General features: G+C 55.1%; 2 protein-coding genes across 2 annotated transcripts; both read left to right on the top strand.

The window, feature by feature from the left end:
* Nucleotides 1–1033: 1033 nt before the first annotated feature.
* Lgi3 (leucine rich repeat LGI family member 3) lies at nucleotides 1034–9390 on the top strand. Its single transcript, XM_003479349.5, has 8 exons — nucleotides 1034–1570; nucleotides 2350–2421; nucleotides 3106–3177; nucleotides 3492–3563; nucleotides 3669–3740; nucleotides 4599–4768; nucleotides 4904–5068; nucleotides 7270–9390. Exons 1-8 carry the CDS (start codon nucleotides 1035–1037, stop codon nucleotides 8085–8087), a joined length of 1977 nt encoding a protein of 658 aa, XP_003479397.2. The 5' UTR covers nucleotide 1034; the 3' UTR covers nucleotides 8088–9390.
* A 4422-nt stretch (nucleotides 9391–13812) lies between these two features.
* On the top strand, nucleotides 13813–17259 carry Reep4 (receptor accessory protein 4). Its single transcript, XM_003479348.5, has 8 exons — nucleotides 13813–13996; nucleotides 14772–14844; nucleotides 15198–15274; nucleotides 15366–15486; nucleotides 15897–16010; nucleotides 16331–16466; nucleotides 16577–16731; nucleotides 16822–17259. The coding sequence occupies exons 1-8, from the start codon at nucleotides 13965–13967 to the stop codon at nucleotides 16885–16887; spliced, it is 774 nt and encodes a 257-aa protein (XP_003479396.1). The 5' UTR covers nucleotides 13813–13964; the 3' UTR covers nucleotides 16888–17259.
* The last annotated feature ends 1902 nt before the right edge of the window (nucleotides 17260–19161 follow it).

Raw genomic sequence — 19161 nt, 5'->3', positions numbered from 1 at the left:
TGTACTCCCAGCACTCTCGGGGCTACCATGAACACGGGTGCTCAAGAACATCCTGGGCTACGTAGCAAGACCCTTTCTCAAGCAAACAGTTGAAAATAGCTCTATTTCTCCGCCAAGAAGTTAGGGGAAAAGTACCACTGTTTTACAGTTGTTGCAAATCTCTTGTACCTTCAGGCTTAATAAATGATCCACCGTGTAGTCTCTGGGAAAATTCCAGGATACTTTTGTGAGAGCATGAAAGTGAATAGGCAATGGGGCTGAGGGGTTTAGCTCAGCAGCATAAGCGCCTGCTTGCAAGTGTGTGGTCGTGAGTTTGATCCCTGGTACCGATAAAAAAGACAAAAAAAAAAAGAAAAGAAAAGAAAGAAAGTGAACAGGCAAATAATGTCCTCATGTTAGAAAAAGTGCTTTGAAAAAGAAAAGAAAAAGTGCTTTGACCTTGAAGGCTCTGCGCAAGGATCTCAAGGACCCCTGCGCTCTGAACTTCAAGTTGGGCTTCTGGTCCTCGGGCAGCACTTTGCTTATCTGTAAAAGGGAGTTAAGATTATTTCTCCTGGCGAGGAAGGAGCTCTACCGGTTACAGCTCACCGTGCACATAGTAAGCGTTCCTGTTTTCTCCATTTCTAGGCCTCAGTTTCCCTGGCTGCTGAACAAAGGGCGCGACTGGAACACATCCAGGGCGCTTCCTAGCTCCAACAGGCTGCGACTGCACAGCGAGACTGGTCCACAGTCCTACGTTCTAGTGCATGTCCCTTTTCAGCTCTCAGACACAAAGGCACATTCTGTTTGGTGGCCGCGGAAACACACGGGGACAGAAAGAAGCACCCTTGAGTTTCCAATCTCGCTCTCCACCTAGATATACCTGTGTCATTTGACCTGTCCCCTCGCAGCCAGCAGGCGTGCACAGGTGCAGAGAGACACAGGATCCGTGTGGCCGCGCACGGACAGGTGTGCTCACGCGCAAGTCGTCCCAACGTGCAGGTGCGCTTGCACGCACACCGTACACTGGGCCCTCCGCGCCCCGGGACGGATAGATGGCGACAGGGGCGCTGTCCCCCGCCCCACCCCCGCGCAGGCCCCAGCCCGCCCATTCACCCGCGCCGCAGTCTGCGTCCACCCCGCCCAGTGGCCCTCGGTTGCGGCTCAGGGTTTCGCGCAGCACTCCCGAGCCAAGCGGGCTCTCGGAACGAGCAGGGGAGGTGACGCAGCCAGAGCCCAAAGGCAGGAAGCGTCCGCTGCACCCAGTGGGCAAGCGGCCCTGCGCTGCGGCAGCTCAGAGGTGGCATCGTGCGTGGGGTGGCACAGCCTGCAAGGAGCGGCGGGGCGCGGGCCTGCGGGCGGCTGGAAAAATAACCTGCAACGGCATGGTGGGGCTGGGGGTAAGGCGGGGCCTCGGGCCCGGGCTGTTGGCGCTGTCCATGCTGGGTTTCTGCCTGATTCTCCAAGTCAGTGCCAAGAGGCCCCCCAAGACGCCTCCCTGCCCGCCCAGCTGCTCCTGCACCAGGGACACCGCCTTCTGCGTGGACTCCAAGGCGGTGCCCAGGAACCTGCCCTCTGAGGTCATCTCCCTGTGAGTGTCTGCCTCGCGGGGGAGGGATAGGGAGCGTGAGAACCCCTTTGGGAGTGAGTGGGAGAATCCCTGCGCCCCCTCCAGAACGTGGGGAACAGGACTCCTGCCTTCCTCAGGACTGGAGCTGCAGGGAGCTCTGCAGTCAGGCAGGCTCAGCAGCCATGGCCAGGGAGAATGGGGACTGTGACCAAGAGTGAATCATCCCCAGCAGTAACATCGGTGAGACCCGCTGTGTGCAGGGCCCAGGCCCAGTGAAGGGGTGGCATGAGCACGCGGAGCCACTGCCTGTGATGCTGCACCAAGGGCAACAGCGGGGTGGAGGAAGGGCAGCAGGAGGAGGGTCCCTGCTCAGTGCCCAGGGACCAGGTGCCTGCTGCAGGGCCAGTGCTCCATGCCCAGCTGGGGCAGCTTCACTTGCAGCAACTGGCCCCAGGGACCCCTGGGCTTGTGGGCCTTGAGAGCAGGATACCAGCACCCTCCCCGATCCAGTACCCCCATCCCTCAACAGTGCCAGCACCTTGTGGGTATCTGGATAATAACAATGGCTCAGGTAATGTAACTTTTTCTTGGCTGAGAGTGAAGGTGAGCCTGGGGCCACAGTGCTCCAGAGGCAGTGGGGGAGGAGAAAGGTAGAGGAGACCGGTGAGTTTGGGAGAAAGAGGGAGGGACAGATGCAAGTGGAGGACACAGCTGGTACAGAGATCACTGCCCTATGCATCTCTCTGCCCAGCACAAGCCCTGTAGACTCTCCCACAATGTGACTCTGCTGTCCCTTGCAGGACCCTGGTGAATGCTGCCTTCTCAGAGATCCAGGATGGAGCCTTCTCCCACCTGCCACTGCTGCAGTTCTTGTATGGATCAAGCCTAGAAGGGCTAGGGAGGAGGGGGGCAGCTCAGGAGAAGGGGATAGATGCTGGGCTCTGACAAGGGAGTGGGTGGGGCAGCGTTTGTAAATGATGATGTCAGTGTCCCTTTGGCTCCAGTAGATTCTGCCACAGGTCAGGCAACCTGGCGGCGAGAGGCATGATAGCAGGTGACGAGAAAAAAGGGCTGGGGGCTGCATGCAGAGGCCAAGCAAGTGGGCTTGGGGCGAGAACCTGACTCCTCAAGAGACCCAGGGGAATTGGGTGTAAGAGCTTGGGCCAGAGCCAGAGGGCAAACACTTGGAGGTCATCTTAGAGACAGGTGACCCCCAGGGGTCTTTTGGGGAAAGAGCTAAATGGAGGGATGGCAGGACAGCTGTCCGTGCAGGGCTGGAGTGGTCTGAGGTGAGAACACGAAGACAGGCAGAGGACACCATGGGGGCCAGGGCCAGCTGGCAGGAGAACTCTGCCCGAAACCATTTTTAGGAGCAACCAGGGGCCCTGGGAGCTTCTGGAACAGGCTCCCTTTTGTCCTGTCAACCTGGGGCACTCTACTGAGGTCCCAAGGGGTATAGGGAGGGCACCTGGATCATGGGGAAACACACCTGAGAGGCACAGACTAAGGCTGCATGCACACCCTTGGGAGCCCTAATTCCATCTTTATCTCCCCAGGTTGCTCAACTCCAACAAGTTCACGCTGATTGGAGACAACGCCTTTACAGGACTGTCCCACCTGCAGTACCTGTGTGTTGGAGGGAAAGGGCACTGGGCAGTAGACAGCAGGGAGGCAGGCCCGGGTGGGCTAAGAGGGCAGCAGTAGAGAAGGCTGGGGGAGGAAAGACTGAGAGTGCCCTCCATGCCCTGACTGCCCGCTGTGGGCAGAGGGTCATTTTATCCACATCCCTGCCTACACCATCCCCACCTGATGGCCTGTCCTGGTAGGTCTGGCATCAGTGGAAGCAGATCTCGGGCTGAGATTTGGGCTGGGGTACAGAAAGCAGCTGCCTGGGGGTCTGGGATCGCGAATGGCCACTGAGGCAGGCTCTCGTTTTCTCCAGCTTCATTGAAAACAATGACATCTGGGCTCTATCCAAGTTCACCTTTAGGGGACTCAAGTCCTTGACACATCTGTGAGTACCTCACACACATGCACACACCATGCCCAAAGCCCACACTTCCTCTGGCCTGTGGCTTTGGTCATGATCTTCAGAATACCCCGGGGGTCTCTCTTGCAGCTCACTGGCCAACAATAACCTGCAGACACTTCCCAGAGACATCTTTCGGCCCCTGGACATCCTGAGTGACTTGTAAGGCCTGAGTCCTGCCCCTGGAGGGAGCAGTGTGGGGAGCCAAAAGCGGGATGACCATGTAGTCTTGAAAAACTGGGGGATTTGGGTTTAGGGGCTCTGAGATGTCCAGTGAGCTACAGACGATAGCCTTCCTTGGGGTTCCTCAAGTCACCCTGGGGTTCTTGTGGACCTCTTGAAATGCACATGAGGAGCTGCATGTTTCCAAAAATGTGTGTTTGATTTGAGTCTATATTAAAGTCCTATCACATAGGGCTGGGGATTTAGCTCAGTGGCATAAGCACCTGCCTTGCAAGCAGGCAGTTGTAAGTTCGGTCCCTGGTACCGATAAAAAAAAAAAAAATCCCACCTATCACATAGCCAGAGTTATTTATTATTGATACAGGAACATAAAAGCTCTGCATTGTGGGAAGCTTAGAGGGACAGGAATGTGACAGATAACTGTGTAGTTTGTCTACTGCAAAAGGCACCTGGCAAGCCAATGTGGTAGCACATGTCTATATTACCAATTCTCAATATTTTGGAAAGCTGAGGCAGGAGGACTACAAGTTTGAGCCTGGCCTGTGCAACTTAGCAAGACACTATTTCAAAATTTAAAAAAAAAAATGCAAAAGGACTGGGGCTGTAGTTGGGTGAGGAAGCCCTGGGTTTAATCCTCAGCTCCAAAGGCACCCATCCAAGGCTACGACTCAGCCTTGCTTCTCTGGCTAAGAGGGTGTGTGTGGCTGTACCTGCCCCCAGGAACCTCTCTGCACTTGTTGCAAAGCTACAATAAGCAGCTTGGAAAGGGTAGAGGGTGGTGGGCAGAGCAGCAGGGAGCCTGCCCCTCCGTGTCTTCTGCCTGCCCTCACCCTCCAGAGACCTTCGAGGCAACGCGCTCAACTGCGACTGCAAGGTAAAGTGGCTGGTGGAGTGGCTGACACACACCAACACCACTGTGGCCCCCATCTACTGCGCCAGCCCGCCCCGCTTCCAGGAGCACAAGGTGCAGGACCTGCCGCTGCGGGAGTTCGACTGCATCACCACGGGTAGGCTGTGCCCTGTGCCCTGTGCCCTGTGACCACCCCACCCACTCCCCACCTGGCCCCCTGAGTCCTGAGTCGAGCCACCCATCCTGCTCCCTTGGGGCTGAGTCCCGTCTACCCACACTTCTCTCCCTGCAGATTTTGTGCTCTACCAGACTCTGGCCTTCCCAGCGGTGTCGGCTGAACCCTTCCTTTACTCTAGTGACCTCTACTTGGCTCTGGCTCAGCCAGGCGCTAGCGCCTGCACTGTCCTGAAGTGGGACTATGTGGAACGGCAACTTCGAGACTACGACAGAATCCCAGGTACCTGCTCCTCACCTGTGCATGCTGGGCCTGGCCAAGGAACTGTGGCTGCTGAACTCCACTGAATTCCTCCAGGGACAGAATGGTCTGTCTGCCCATAAAGGTTTTCTTCTGCTGGGGGGGTCCACCATGGGTTACATCCATATAACAGGAGCCTGCTAGGAGGCAGATGTAAGCACAGTGCTCTGGGCCATGCAGAAAAGCTTGCCTCCTGATAGAGTGGATGCCCGAGCTGCCTCTTGAAGGATGAGAGGGAGGAGGGAATCAGAGAGAAAGAAGGAGCAGGCCAGCCTGTCATAGTGGTGCACACCTGCAATCACAGCACTTGGGAGGCTGAAGCAGGAGAATCACTGTGCATTCGAGGCAGCCTGGGTTATACAGTGAGTTCAAGACTAGCCTGAACTGTATAGTGAGAACCTGTCTCAACCAACACCTCAAAAAAAAAAAAAAAAAAAGGAAATAAGAGTGCAGTTTCGGATCTACTGTGCTCAGTGCTAAATTTTGAAGGCTGAGGACCACTGTAGAGGGGAAAAATGGAGAGGAGAATTCTGACAGAGGGAACAGCAGGAACAAAGAAAGATGTGCAGCAGCTTAGCAGACAGCATGCATGCGTACAGACCATAGGCAGCTCCGATAAGTCACTGTGACCTGAGATTCAGAGAGGAAGCCAGCTGTGGGGGTGCATGACTGAGATCCCGGCACGCTGGAAGCTGAAGCAGATCATAAGTTTAAGCTCAGCCTGGGCAATTTATTGAGCCCCTGTCTCAGCATACAAAAATTACAACAACAACAAAAAAGCCAGGGGGTGGAGAGTGGTTGAGGGATGTAGCAATGCGCAGAGGTCCTGGGCTCAATCACCAGCACTGCAGAGAAAGAAAAGATTGAGTGGAGCAGTGGCAGGTAGACCAGAGACTGATGAGGAAAAGGTCACTGGTGAGATGAAGCAGAGTGTGTGAGCCCATCCCACGCAGGACAAGCTAGACAGGAAGCAGGTGCCGTGGGCAGCCAGCAGGGGCCGAGGGCCTGCCGCTGTGGAGATCCCGGGGCCTGGCTTGGGCAGTGGTGTTGGAGGTGGCCAAAGACTGAGAAAGGACTGAATCGACGTGAGACATGAGAATATTTAAGATGCCCCAGATTTGTTTTTTTTTCATATATTCAACATATTATTTCAATATTTATTCTATAATATGTCCTTGAGTACATTTCTTTTTTTAAAATTTTATTTAAAAGGAAAAAGAGAAAAAAACAAAACAAAACAAAGCGGTGTAAGGGTACAAGTAATACAGAACTACAAAAAAAAAAAAAAAAAAAACAGTAAGAAATCACCAGTTAATAGATTACACATTATCATCTTAGAGATAGTTGCTCAAGTCACAGTATCAAAGCATACAAAGTGGACATTCAAATTGCAGTCTATTTAAAAATCCTTCCCCCAACGAAAACTCCAGGCACAGAGAGCTTCCCAGATGAATTCCATCAAACTGTTATGGAAAAAGGAACAGAGATTTTATACATGCTCTTCTGGAAACTGGAAAGGGAGGATTCCCAGGATTGGGATGCAGTAGGGTTGGTGAGCAATGGAGAGACCACCCCACCCACTCCCCACCTGGCCAAAAGCCACTGCAGCGGCTTGGGGAAATCACTCTCTCTAAGCTCCAGTTTCTTTCTGTGTGAAGAAGACAAAATAATCCTGTGCTTTTGGGCACAATTAATGGAAGTCCCATGTCTACACTTAGCATAGCGACTTCACGCAGTAAAAACACAGCAACTGACAAAAAACACAGCGACTGACACATGGTCAGCACCGGTCAGTGTTTAGGGACACCTGTTTTGTTGTTGAAGTCAGCCTGTGTTGGAACCCTGGACCACAGGGCAGAGTGAGGGTGATGTAATAATTGATGATTTCTTGGAAAGCAGTGAGAAATGAGGGCATGGGCTGGGGATATAGCTCAGTGGCACAGCATCTACTTGGCAAGTGCAAGGTCCTAAGTTCAATTCCCAGTGCCCCCCCCCAAAAAAAAAGAAAGAAAGAAAGGAGAAAACAAGAAAAGAAATGATTGAACAGTAGGTTTTAGGGGTTTAGGTGAAGGTGGGTTCTGTAGCAATCTCAGCCCACAGCTGGAGGGACTGATTTCCTCCTCTGATGGGAGGGGTGGGGTGACAGCTGCATGCCCTCTCCACACTGCATTCTCTCCTGGCAGCACCCTCGGCCGTGCACTGCAAGCCAATGGTGGTGGACAGCCAGCTGTACGTGGTAGTGGCCCAACTGTTTGGTGGCTCTTACATTTACCACTGGGATCCCAATACCACACGCTTTACCAAGCTGCAGGACATTGACCCTCAGCGCGTGCGGAAGCCCAACGACCTGGAGGCCTTCCGCATTGATGGTGACTGGTACTTTGCCGTGGCTGACAGCTCCAAGGCGGGCGCCACCAGCCTCTACCGTTGGCACCAAAATGGCTTCTACTCCCACCAGGCCCTGCACGCCTGGCACCGTGACACCGACCTCGAGTTTGTGGATGGCGAGGGTAAGCCAAGGTTGATTGTGTCTAGCAGCTCTCAGGCACCGGTCATCTATCAATGGAGTCGTACCCAGAAGCAGTTTGTGGCCCAGGGAGAGGTGACTCAAGTTCCTGACGCCCAGGCCGTGAAACACTTTCGAGCTGGCCGTGACAGCTACCTGTGTCTCAGCCGCTACATCGGTGACTCCAAGATCCTGCGCTGGGAGGGCACCCGCTTTTCTGAGGTACAGGCCCTGCCCTCCCGGGGCTCCCTGGCCCTGCAGCCTTTCCTGGTGGGTGGCCGCCGCTACCTGGCACTGGGCAGTGACTTCTCCTTCACCCAGATCTACCAGTGGGACGAAGGACGACAGAAGTTTGTGCGGTTCCAGGAGCTGGCAGTGCAGGCCCCCCGGGCCTTCTGCTACATGCCCGCTGGGGATGCCCAGCTGCTCCTGGCCCCCAGCTTTAAGGGACAAACATTGGTATACCGACATGTCGTGGTGGATCTCAGTGCCTAGAGGGGTGTCGAGGCCTCTGGGCTCCTCAGGGTAGCACTGGAGGCTGGGTGGAGGCCTCTGAGCAGCACGTGTGCCTGTGTGAAGTCACACTGGCCAACCTGCATATGCGCCAATACACACACACACACACACACACATGGGTGAGCCTGGGCACTCATCATAGACTGGCTCGGGGGAGCCATTCTTTGTCTCTGTAATCAGCATGAACTCCTATACATTACCAGGCACCCAGGTGTCCTGGCCCTCCTTTTTATGTGCACCCATCCCCCACCCCCATATCTGTAGGTCCCCAGGGCTTTGCTCCCGTGCTCAAGATTAGGAGTGATGGCTTAGGCGTGGAGACGGGCATGAGCTGCAGCCTCTTGCTCTCCAGTCTAGCCTTCCCACCTTATGGCCTTTGCTGTGGACATTCCAGGTGTACCTGTCTCCATGCTGCAACCTCAGCCACAGCCGTCAGCTCCCAAGCATACCCACTCTTGCTGTGCCCTTTGTTTGTACACCTGTGGAGGCTGACAGACACACTCCAGCTCTTACTCGCACACACCTACCCACAGTCACACTTCCATAGGTAAACACATCCCGCGGGGCACATATAGACAGCACTGCCCGGAAGGGCTCCCCGCTGTTGTCACCTTGATGCTGCTCTTTCTGGAGGGACCCACAGCACCTTATCTCCTTTGCTCCCCACAGTATGCGCCCCCCACGGCTGAAAAGACAATTGCAATTACACTGGGGAGCCTGGGAGAGCTGGCTTGCTCCTCTGTCCCAAAGCAATAACAGCAGCAGCCCCTGGGTTCTTTCTCGCTGAAGTTCCCTTCTGTCACCCTGTCCCCATTTGGGGACAGAAGGCCACCCAGATGAAAGCCTTTCTTTCTATAGCTGTGGCTTCCTCAGGGCTGGACCATCCCCTGGTTCTCCCCAGCTCAATGATTGTCCTTGGTGGGCACAGGAGCTGGGTGAACCAGGGAGCCTGTGAGCCCCGGACCCACTCTGTGGATGCCAAGAGTGGAGTTTGGGTTGCACCCTTTGGGGCCCTGGCACCCCTCCACTGCCCAGGGTCCCACCCCATGGACACTGTTCTTCGGTGGGGGCTGAACTGTGGGCAGGAAAGGGCTAGGGGTGCGCCAGGAGCCGGGCTTCTGCTGCCCTCTGCTGGACACTGGGAGGACCTGTTCCCAGAGGTCAAGGAGGCCGGTGGAGATAAGGCAGGGCTCAGGTGGTGGGGACTCCTTGGGGCAGGATGCCCTGGCTTAGGGGCAATGCTTTGATTCACTTGCTTCAAATAAAAAGCTCCACCCCTCCAGCTCTCAAGTGTCATCCAGGTGTTTCACAAGGAACAGGATTAGGGCTGTGCTATTGTCCCTGTTGTACCCAGAGGCCAGCATCCACCTGCAGACCCTCTTCCTCCACTTCCTTCCCTGAGGACTGGATGCCCCCAGGTCCTCAGGGTGCCAGGCTCAGGAGTTCCTAGTGATAAAACTCAGTTCTGGGCCAGTGTGACCAGTCTCCTCCACTTGGGTTTGTGTTCCTTCCTGGAGCTTATGGGGTGGGGACCCTCTAAGGCTTGCATCTGTCCCTCCCTAGTCCATCCCTAGCTTCTCTGGATGGCAGACGTCCCCCATCACCACCACCCTCCACCTTAGATAAGGCACCATGGAGTCCTCCCTAACTTCTTTGTCTCCGTATTTAATTAGCCACCAAGTCTTCTTGCCATTCTTTGTCCCCATGGTTTTTCAGGTGGGCATGTTTATTTTGTCCCTTTTCCTGCTTTGTCCAAATCTGGCCTCTGGTCCCTTGCACACCTCTCTGCCAGGCCACTTTCCACAGTAATCTTCCTGACGGCCCTTTCTACCATGCCCTCCCCTTCTCAGGAAAGTGCCTTGGCTCCCTGTTCACTGGGCAAGGAGCCCCCAGTTTTCTGTCCACTTTAGGTCCTGGGCAGGTGGTCAGTGTCCTTCCCCATGTCATGGATGGAGTTGAGAGATCCCGAGACAATCAGGGAGCAAGAAGAGGCAGAGAGGCAGTGTCAAGGCTCCCTGGGAAGAACTGGGGTCTCAGGAATACACACAGCAATGTGTCTTAGTGGGAGTGTGGGCCTGTGGGACCCCTGTTCTCCTTGTCACCCCTCCCCACCCATGGGACAGAATAAAGTAAAGCTAACTGTTCCCTGTGTGGCTCAAGGACAGGAAATGAGAAATGACATCCTCAGGCAGAGGATTCTGGGCCGTGTGACTCTAGACAGGTCACCTCCCTTTTCCAGGTCCTCATTGGCTCCAGGGACCCTTTCAGCTCTCACCCATGTGTCACACGCATGTCATCTGTCACCCTTCATGCTCTCCTTCAGGGAGCACTGGTAGGCATGAGGGGTGGGAAGGGTCTGGGCACCCCAGAGCTCTCAGACAGCAGGGGGACATGGCTGTGGCCTGCTGTGCAGTGGAACACTGGGCTCTGTCTGCACTGCACACGTGTGCGTTTGGGCTCTGTCCTTTTGCTCCATGTGAGATTTCAAGCAAGTCAACTGACCTCCCTTCTACAAAGCAGAAAACGGAAACCTACTTTTTCGGAATCCCAATTGGACCAGCTTACTAAGGGTGAAGGCATTACTTTACCTGTGTATGTCTTGGTTTGCTCATCTATGAAGTGGGTATAATCAGACATGAGATTTCCATGCTTTAAGGTATACTAACACATACAAAGCCCTTTGATGGACTGGTGCCTAATTAGGAGCTGCACTGGCCTGCAGGAGCACATGAGACACAGGTGGCTTGGAGAGAGGTGACCTTAGGAAGGTCTACTGTCCCTGGGTTAGGATTCCTCACTCATCTAGTCCTAGAGACCCTGTACTTTACATCTTATCTGTGGCCAGTTACATTGCTCTGACCACTGTATGTGACTAGTATGGGTTTTCACCTCCTGGAGCCACATTCTTGTGCTCCTGGCTGAGCAGGTGCCCTCAGGGAACCAACTTTATCGTCCTGGAAGTGCCTGACCTGAGGTTTCAAAGGGAAATGAAGTCAGCAATGGCAGTGCGTGCCTGCAATCTCAGCACTCAGAAGTGGGTATAAGTGACTTCTCGGCACTGAGGCCAGCCTGGGCAATAGAGTGAGCTCAAGGCCAGCCTCAAGTACACAGCAAGCCCTTGTCTCAGAAGAAAGCAAACAACAACAACAAAAAGGAGACGTTGTTAGGGAAAGCAGATTGAGCCTCTGAAACTCACTGGTGTTTTGTTCTGTTGCCCAGTCAGAAGGTAAACATTTCTCCTACAGCTGCTCCATCCAGGCAGCTCTCCACCAGTGAGAGATGACATCTCCACTGCACCCTGAATGCCCAGCCTTCTGCTGTGTGGCTGCCTGGTCACCTGCCCTGGGACTCATCCATGTGTCCAGAGAGCTGCTTAGCAACCCAGTGTAACTGGGTGACTGTGTCAACAGCTCAGGACCAAAGGCCGCAAGAGCCAGAGTCCTCTCATTCTGCCAAAGCCAAGTCGAGTGACACTCCTCGGCTGCCAGCCTCACAGCCCTCGGCTCAGAGCCCTGCTCTCAGTGGCAGACTTCTGACTTCCTGTCCTTTAGATGCCCCAAGCACAGGCACTGGGATCAGGAGTCTCCAGGCAAGAGGCCATCCCAGCTAGGTGGGCTTACAGTAGGTACCAGAGAGGACTTCCCAGCAAATGGGGACACAGGGTGGCTTCTGATGCTGAGATTGGGCCCAAGCTCCAGCAGGCAGCCCAGTCCAGTCCAGTGAGGATGATGTGCAAAGGATCAAGGCTCCTGTACGTCCCCGGAGTAATGGACGTCCCTCCCCCAACCCAGCCCCTGATTCTTCTTGAGTTAGCACCTCCTCATTCCATCAATTACATACTTCTTCTTCCCGGGACTTCCTGAAGAACCAAGTCAATACCTCGAGATAGGTGGTAGCTAGGACCTTCCTGGTATATCTTGTTCCTGCAACACAGCATGGGGCTGGGGGTGGGGGTGTCCTGGTAGGGTGAAGGAAACCCAAGGCCTTGGGAGAGTTTCTCCTGTGGGCTGGTTTCAACACAGACTCCCACACCCACCAATAAAATTGATGATAATAATTAAGACCATGTAATCACTGTGTGTTGATTTAACCCCCAAAAGCCTTCTTTCCTGGCTCCGATCATTAGCTAGCCCATCCATTTCCTAGGTGGTGGGTGTGAACTGTGGCTCTAATAAAGAGCAGAAACCACCTGAGCACCCGCCTCTGCAGCCCCCAGGCAGCTCTCACCCTCCCCCACTGCAGCAAAGAGGGTCACTTCTCCCTGTTTTCAGAGCAAACAACTGAGGCAGTAGCAAAAGACTCTCACAGAATGAAAGCCCATGCGGGAAGTGGTAGAGGCAGCTAAGCTGGCCTTCACTTTATTTATTTTTTCCTGCTTTGTTTTTAGAGTCTTCTGCCTTCCTCTCTCCCAAAGCAACTTCTCCGGTTCCATGGTCCCCTTCTACAGCTCACAGCTGGCCTTGCTGATTCTGCAAAAATCACCCTGAATGTGGGATCATGCCACACATTTAATACCCTAACCACCTCCGGGTGACCTTAGGCAAGTTACTTCGCTGAGTGTGTGTCCTGCGTGATAAAAACAAAAGAAGCTATGCAAAAATTAAGACCCTGCACACAAACAGTGCAAAATCACAATTATTGGTGCTACGAAGTTCCCAGAGACACCCCCCCACACACACACACACACTGGGAATTGAATTGGGGGCCTTTACACTGAGCTGCAGCCCCTGCCTATTTAAGTTTTAAAACTAAATTGCCCAGGCTGAGTTCAAAATTTGCTTCCTTCTGCCTCAGTCTCCCAGAGTGCTGGGATTACTGGCGTGTGTTACCAGGCCCATCGATAGAATTTCAAACTTCTAGTGAAGAAGGCAGGGTGAGAGCTGTTTGCGCCACCCAGGATCTCTCAAGTCCTCACGGTCAGCTTAGGTATGTGCACTTGGGGAAATGTCCAGGAAGAAGTGTATCCCTGAGGCTTACTGTTGAGGACAGGACTCCACTTCCCACTCCTCCCTCCTTTCCTTCTTGGTTAGCTGGGCCTCTTTAGGTGCTTAGTGACCTCTGCAAACCAGTGGTACAGGACTGAAACTTGCATGGATGGAATTCGCATGGACTTGGCCAGGCCTGCTTCCAGATTGCGTCTGAGCCTCGAGGGCTGACCCCATTCATTTCTATCCAATCTGACAAAGAGAGACAAATCAGGCCACAAAGAAGGGCACTGGGAGAAGCCTGTAAAGAGCCGCGAGAATCCGGGGGCCCAGATTTTTTTTGTGCTTGTCCCCCTTTCTGTTGCCTCCTCCCATCCCCTAATCTTTCCGACTAGAGACGGGAGGCGCGCGCGTCGCCCCTTTAAGCTGCCGATTCCTTGCCTCCTCGACCTCGCTCCTCCCCTCTTGGGACCGCACTGCGCCTGCGCATCTCCCCGGAGCGCCGGGGTTGGGCAGGACCCGGTTCCGTGCAACTTTCAAGTGAGTTGTAAACTCCGCCCCGGAGGCCCGTGCCGGTGGCCGGTTGCGCTAGGACTGCGGCGACCCTCTGGAGCGAAAGCCGCGACCTACACCCCGGTCAGGAACCACTCAACGCCCGGTTTTCTGCAGCAGGAAGTGTGGGCCGCTGCTGCAACTACCGAGCCGCGCGTCCGCCGGAGCCGCTCCCGAGTCCGCCTCCTGCGGCTGGGCCGGGGCGTCCGGGTTCACCAGGACCCCGTGCTGCGGGATCAGAGTCGGTGGGCTTGGGCTCAGCCTTCTTCTGGGAACGGTCGCACCAACCCTCGCTTCTCGTCCTCCGGGGACCCCCCGCCCCCCGGCACTCGTTCTTTGGGGGATCTTGGGCTCTCCTTTCACCCCCAAGGCCGTCAGGATGGTGTCCTGGATGATCTGTCGCCTAGTGGTGTGAGTACAGACACGTTCAGATCCCTTCTACCCCGCACCTGTGTCAACCTGCCTCTGGGGTGGAGGCTGGGGACGTCTAGGGGGAAGGGGGACTTTCTGAACTTCCTTGGCCCCCCCCCCCCAGCACTCACGGCCCGGGGTAACGGACCTGGGGGCCTGCGTGGGACTCCGCCCACCCCGCTCACCCTCGCCTCCACAGCCTGGTTAATGATAGTGACCTTTCTCACGCGGAGACACACTCGCATCCTGCATATAGCCATGCGGGGCTCGGGGCCACAGGCAGCCCACAGCCAAGCAAAATTGGATACACTGGGCACTTTGTGGCCAGAGGCCAGTGCCTGCTTCCCACCTGGGCAGTCACCTGACTCACCACCCTTGCCACAGTCTTGTCACTCCGACCTACCCCTCACCTCTAAGTACTCCAGCACCTGGCACAAACCTCCCAGTCTGTAGCCTGGCAGTGCCAGGTCTGGTGGCCCTGGGCCTGATTGCATGTCACCCACCTCTTGAGTAGCTGTGCAGCTGTGCTCTGGCACCACCATTGTACCCCTGGGCCACGGGTGCAGGCCTGGGCAGGCTTGGGGATGTTTGTAAACACCAGGGTGGGGAGGTGGCCTCCAGGGCATTGACTCAGGCACCACGGGTTGTGCAAGCCAAGCGGGAAAAACAGGGCAGGCACTGCCACCTTGAACCCCAGTGGTGGCAGAGGGGTGGCCCCCTGGCGGGGTGAGAGTAATGCATTGCGCCTTTACACTCCCTGTGTCTGCTCTTCCAGGCTGGTATTTGGAATGCTATATCCAGCTTATGCTTCCTACAAGGCTGTCAAGGCCAAGAACATTCGTGAATATGTGAGTGCGAGAGGGTAGGCAGTCTTGAAGGGCATGGAGGGGGTAGTAGAACAGGGGGCCTCTGGGCAGTGGGGCGTATTCTGAGTGCCAGCAAAGGAGAGAGCAGGCCCTATTCAGGAAGTGTGGGAGGAGGGCAGGCCACTGGAGTGCCTGTGGAAGGCCTTGTGGGTGTAGCTTACCAGAGTGGGCACAGGAATGAGTGGCAAGTTCCCAGAGGTATCCGTCTGGCCCAACATGGGCAAATGCAGCAATGCAGCAGGACAGGCTCTCTGGAATGTCTGGGCCTGGCCAGTCAGCGGCAGGCGTTGGCCCTGGAGGGTACGAAGCTGACCTCTGTGCTCTGTGCCCCACAGGTCCGCTGGATGATGTACTGGATCGTCTTTGCAATCTTCATGGCGGCAGAGACCTTCACAGACGTCTTTGTCTCCTGGTCTGAGCATGGGGGTTGGCAGGCTGTGGGATGGGAGCTGCCCATCCTCAGCCAGGCTCCTGAGCTAACATGGCTCCCTGTGTACCAACAGGTTCCCTTTCTACTATGAGATCAAGATGGCCTTTGTGCTGTGGCTACTCTCACCCTATACAAAGGGGGCCAGCTTGCTGTACCGGAAGTTTGTTCACCCATCCCTGTCCCGCCATGAGAAGGTACCCCACAGGGAGGCAGAGAGGGAGACCTAGAAAGGAGCGGGAGAGCTGCCTGGACTCAAGGTTCAGGATGTGGGCACACTGGGTTCTAATCCCAGGCCCACTGCTGTTTACCTGTGGGACCTGGCCAGGATGGTCAAACAGGGGTGCCTGTGAATGATCTTCTGGGGGTGTGAGATGCCTCCTGGAAGTTGGTTTGGGGATGGAGCGAGAGATGTGGCTGCCCACTGAGGTGCAGGGTGGGCCAGTGGGTGCGGCACCCTGCTCTTGGTGTGTGTTCCTGGTTGTACCCATGACACCTGGGCCTGGGCTAATGGTGGGCAGGGAGGGGTGACTAGCAGTGCCTTTCCGGGGTCTGCAGAGGAGGTGGGGCTCCTGCTGTCTGCCTGAGTTCTCCCCTGCATCCACAGGAGATCGACGCATACTTAGTACAGGCCAAGGAGCGCAGCTATGAGACGATGCTCACCTTTGGGAAGCGGAGCCTCAACATGGCTGCATCTGCTGCTGTGCAGGCCGCCACCAAGGTGCTCTGGGGCCAGCCCTCTGCAGCCCCACCCCACTTGGCCTTTGGGCTGTCCAGGGAGCTAACAGGGCTGGGGGCAGGGGCAGGCCGAGACCTTGGCTGACAGCAGTGGGAGTAGCTGCTGACTCCTGTTCTTTCTCTTATGGACACAGTTTCCTACAACTCTAGCAGGTAGCTAAATCACTCTCAGGTTTGAGTCCTGTGCTACAGTGATTAGCTGCGGGTTGGCTGGATTTCCCTGGCAGCTTACCTCGATGAAACCTGATCTGCAGGAGCCCCCTCCTCCCAAGTGAAACAGTGCCCCCCACCCCCACTCCACAGAGTCAGGATGCACTGGCTGGCAGGCTGCGGAGCTTCTCCATGCAAGATCTGCGCTCCATCCCTGACACCTCTGCCCCCACGTACCAGGACCCCCTCTATCCAGAGGATGAGGTGCCCCGCCGAAGACCACCCATCAGTGAGTGGCTGAGGGACCCACAATTGTCCTGGGAGGGGCTAGTGGAAGGCGGGGCGTGGGTCTGGGCCTTGAGTTTCTGTAAATAAATGTTTGGCTTTGCCTCTCTCCAGGGTATCAGGCAGGGGGCCTGCAGGACAGTGACACAGAGGATGGGTGCTGGTCGGATACCGAGGTAGTCCCCCAGCCACCTACGCGACCCCGAGAAAAGCCATTGAACCGGAGCCAGAGCCTTCGTGTGGTCAAGAGGAAGCCGCCAGTCCGGGAGGTCAGTGACAGTGGCAAGGACGGTGTGAGGGAGGCTGCTCGTCCTGGCACCTCAGCCCACACCACTCACAGTGTTCCTGTTTCCTTTCAGGGCACCTCCCGCTCCCTAAAGGTCCGGACACGGAAAAAGACCGTGCCCTCTGACATGGACAGCTAAGGCCTGCACAGTCTGGCCCAGTCTTACCTCATGCCCTGAAGGGTGCCGGAAGCAGTCTGCAGGGACCTCCGCTGCACATCCGGCCTGCCTGCACCAGCCGCCTGATTCCTTCAGGGCAGCCACTGGGATGAACCCGCAATGTACCAAAGACTTTGGACCCATGGTCCTATTTATTGCCTTTCTTAACCTTCCACCTTCCCAGGTGTGGGACTAGAGCCCCTCAAAAACCTTGCTGATGAAATGATTCCTTCTTGTCCTTCTAAGTACTTGACAGCCTTTTCCAAGGTCAATGTGCGTGTCGCAGTTGTGTGTTTTGTGTTGGTGAATGAAGTCAGGCTTGTGAACATTTTGATAAATAAATACATAAAGATATTCTGCTGCCCCTGATGTGTCTTTCCACTCCTCACATCACATGCTGCAGACTGAAAGCCCCCCACAGGCCAGTGCACAGGGCAGGATAGACTGCAGGGGAGTGGGGTTTTCAGGGAGATGGCTGTTGAGAGATCCTGCAAAGCAGCCAGTGCTGTCCTCTTCAAACTCTAGGGGAACTCTGAGGACACAGACAGGAGAGTGAGGGGCCAGTCCAGAAGAGGGTCACAGTCTGAGAAGCTGTCAGTTAGGAGGGAGCCTTGGTCCTCCCTGAGCCTGGGGGAGTGGTCTGGGACTTCTGGGCATTTGAGTTCTGCAGATACTCAGGTACCAGCCATGGTGGCTTGTGCTCTGAGCAATGCCCACGTGGGGGCAGCAGCAGCCAGTATCTAGGCTGCCCCCAGCTCCCAGGTCAAGGAGGGTGGGGCTCGGAGTCTGGCCAGTGCCTCGCCCTGCCTGGGCCTGGCTGCTGGCTGCTGGCCCTAGGGACGATGCAGAACTCAGGCAGGGCCTCAGAGGGCCCTCCCTGCTGCCTGTGGCCACTGGTCCAAGGCCTCCCCCACCCACTGGGCCTCCCCTCCTCTCCAGGGATCCAAACACTTTGCCTGGGCTGGCTCTACTCCAGTCATCTCCTCTGATCAACCCTTTGCAGCCACGGATGCTGGTGTCGCCACTGCGACTGCATCTGGGGCTGCTTCCCCCTCCCACCCTCACATCTGCTCTCCCTGCTATGAAGTATGCAGAGAGGTGGGTGACAGGAAGGGAAACAGACTGATACCACCGAGGGGCCTGAGAGCAAGGATTAACTCTTGGTGTGGGGATTATCTGGGTTTTATTGGGGGGAAGGTACTTAATCTGCCGGGGTGAATTATTGCCTCGTGTATTGGTGCCCAGTGGCTTCCTATGTGACACCCCCCGCATTATGGTCTAGTTTTCTTCTTCATTAAAATCCATAGTGAGCATCTACAGGTATCAGAGACAAGGTGTGAAGTGTAGCAGTGGTTGGCAAATACTGCTCTGAGCCCTGGATATACATGAATGTAATCCTCTCCACAATCTCAGGATGTAGGTATGATTATTATAATCTTCATTTATTTCACAAACTGGAAAACAGGCACAGAGAGGGCAAGTGATTTGCCCAAAGTCACATGGCTCATAGGTGGCAGAATTGGGCTTTGAACCAAGCAGTCTGGCTCCAGAGTCAATGTACTTAATCACCAAACAGTACCCAGGTAAATGAGCTGTTCCTTGCCTTCAAGGCAAGGAGAAGGAGACTAACGTGTGAAATGTTTGGTGCATGCCTGACCTTGCGCTAGGCATTTCATAGCGATGATTTCCTTGAATTTTGCCAACCAGCACATCAGGTAGGGGCTCTGCTTGTGCTCTGTCCTGGGATGGGGCCTTAGAGTGGGCAGGTCCCTCGGGTGTGTTGGTGGAGTTGGCAAAGCTCCGTATTCTTCATCTGTGAGATGAGCAGGTCCCAGTCCTCTTCCTGTATACTTCAAATCCACACAGGCGCCCCCAACTCCTAGAGGCCCTCCATGGGGTACCCTGCATCTTGTCATTTGCCCTTCTGCAGTTCTCATCGCCCCTACTCTTATGTTTTTTGCCTGGAGTAATCATATTTTCTTCCCCACTGTGTTGTCACTTCCTAAAGACAGGTGTATCTTACTGTTGTACCCTAGCCCAGAACAAGTGGCTTAAAGGAAGCAAAATATTTTTGTTAAGTGTGTGATTCAACAAAGTTTTACTTGTTCTCCACTCCTAAGTTCGAGAATCACCATGAAGCCCCAACTTCCCCAGAGTACGATCAGAAGCACCTGGTTATTGTTTGTTAATGTGTCTACCTCCCTATCAATCAGCTCTGTGTCCCCATCAAGGGCCTGACACCTTTGACGCCAGAGG

The sequence above is a fragment of the Cavia porcellus genome, unplaced genomic scaffold (assembly GCF_034190915.1).
Source record: "Cavia porcellus strain 051 isolate PalLab524CR breed Dunkin Hartley unplaced genomic scaffold, mCavPor4.1 scaffold_24, whole genome shotgun sequence".
Classification (NCBI taxonomy): domain Eukaryota; kingdom Metazoa; phylum Chordata; class Mammalia; order Rodentia; family Caviidae; genus Cavia; species Cavia porcellus.
This window is presented reverse-complemented; position numbering and strand designations above follow the sequence as displayed.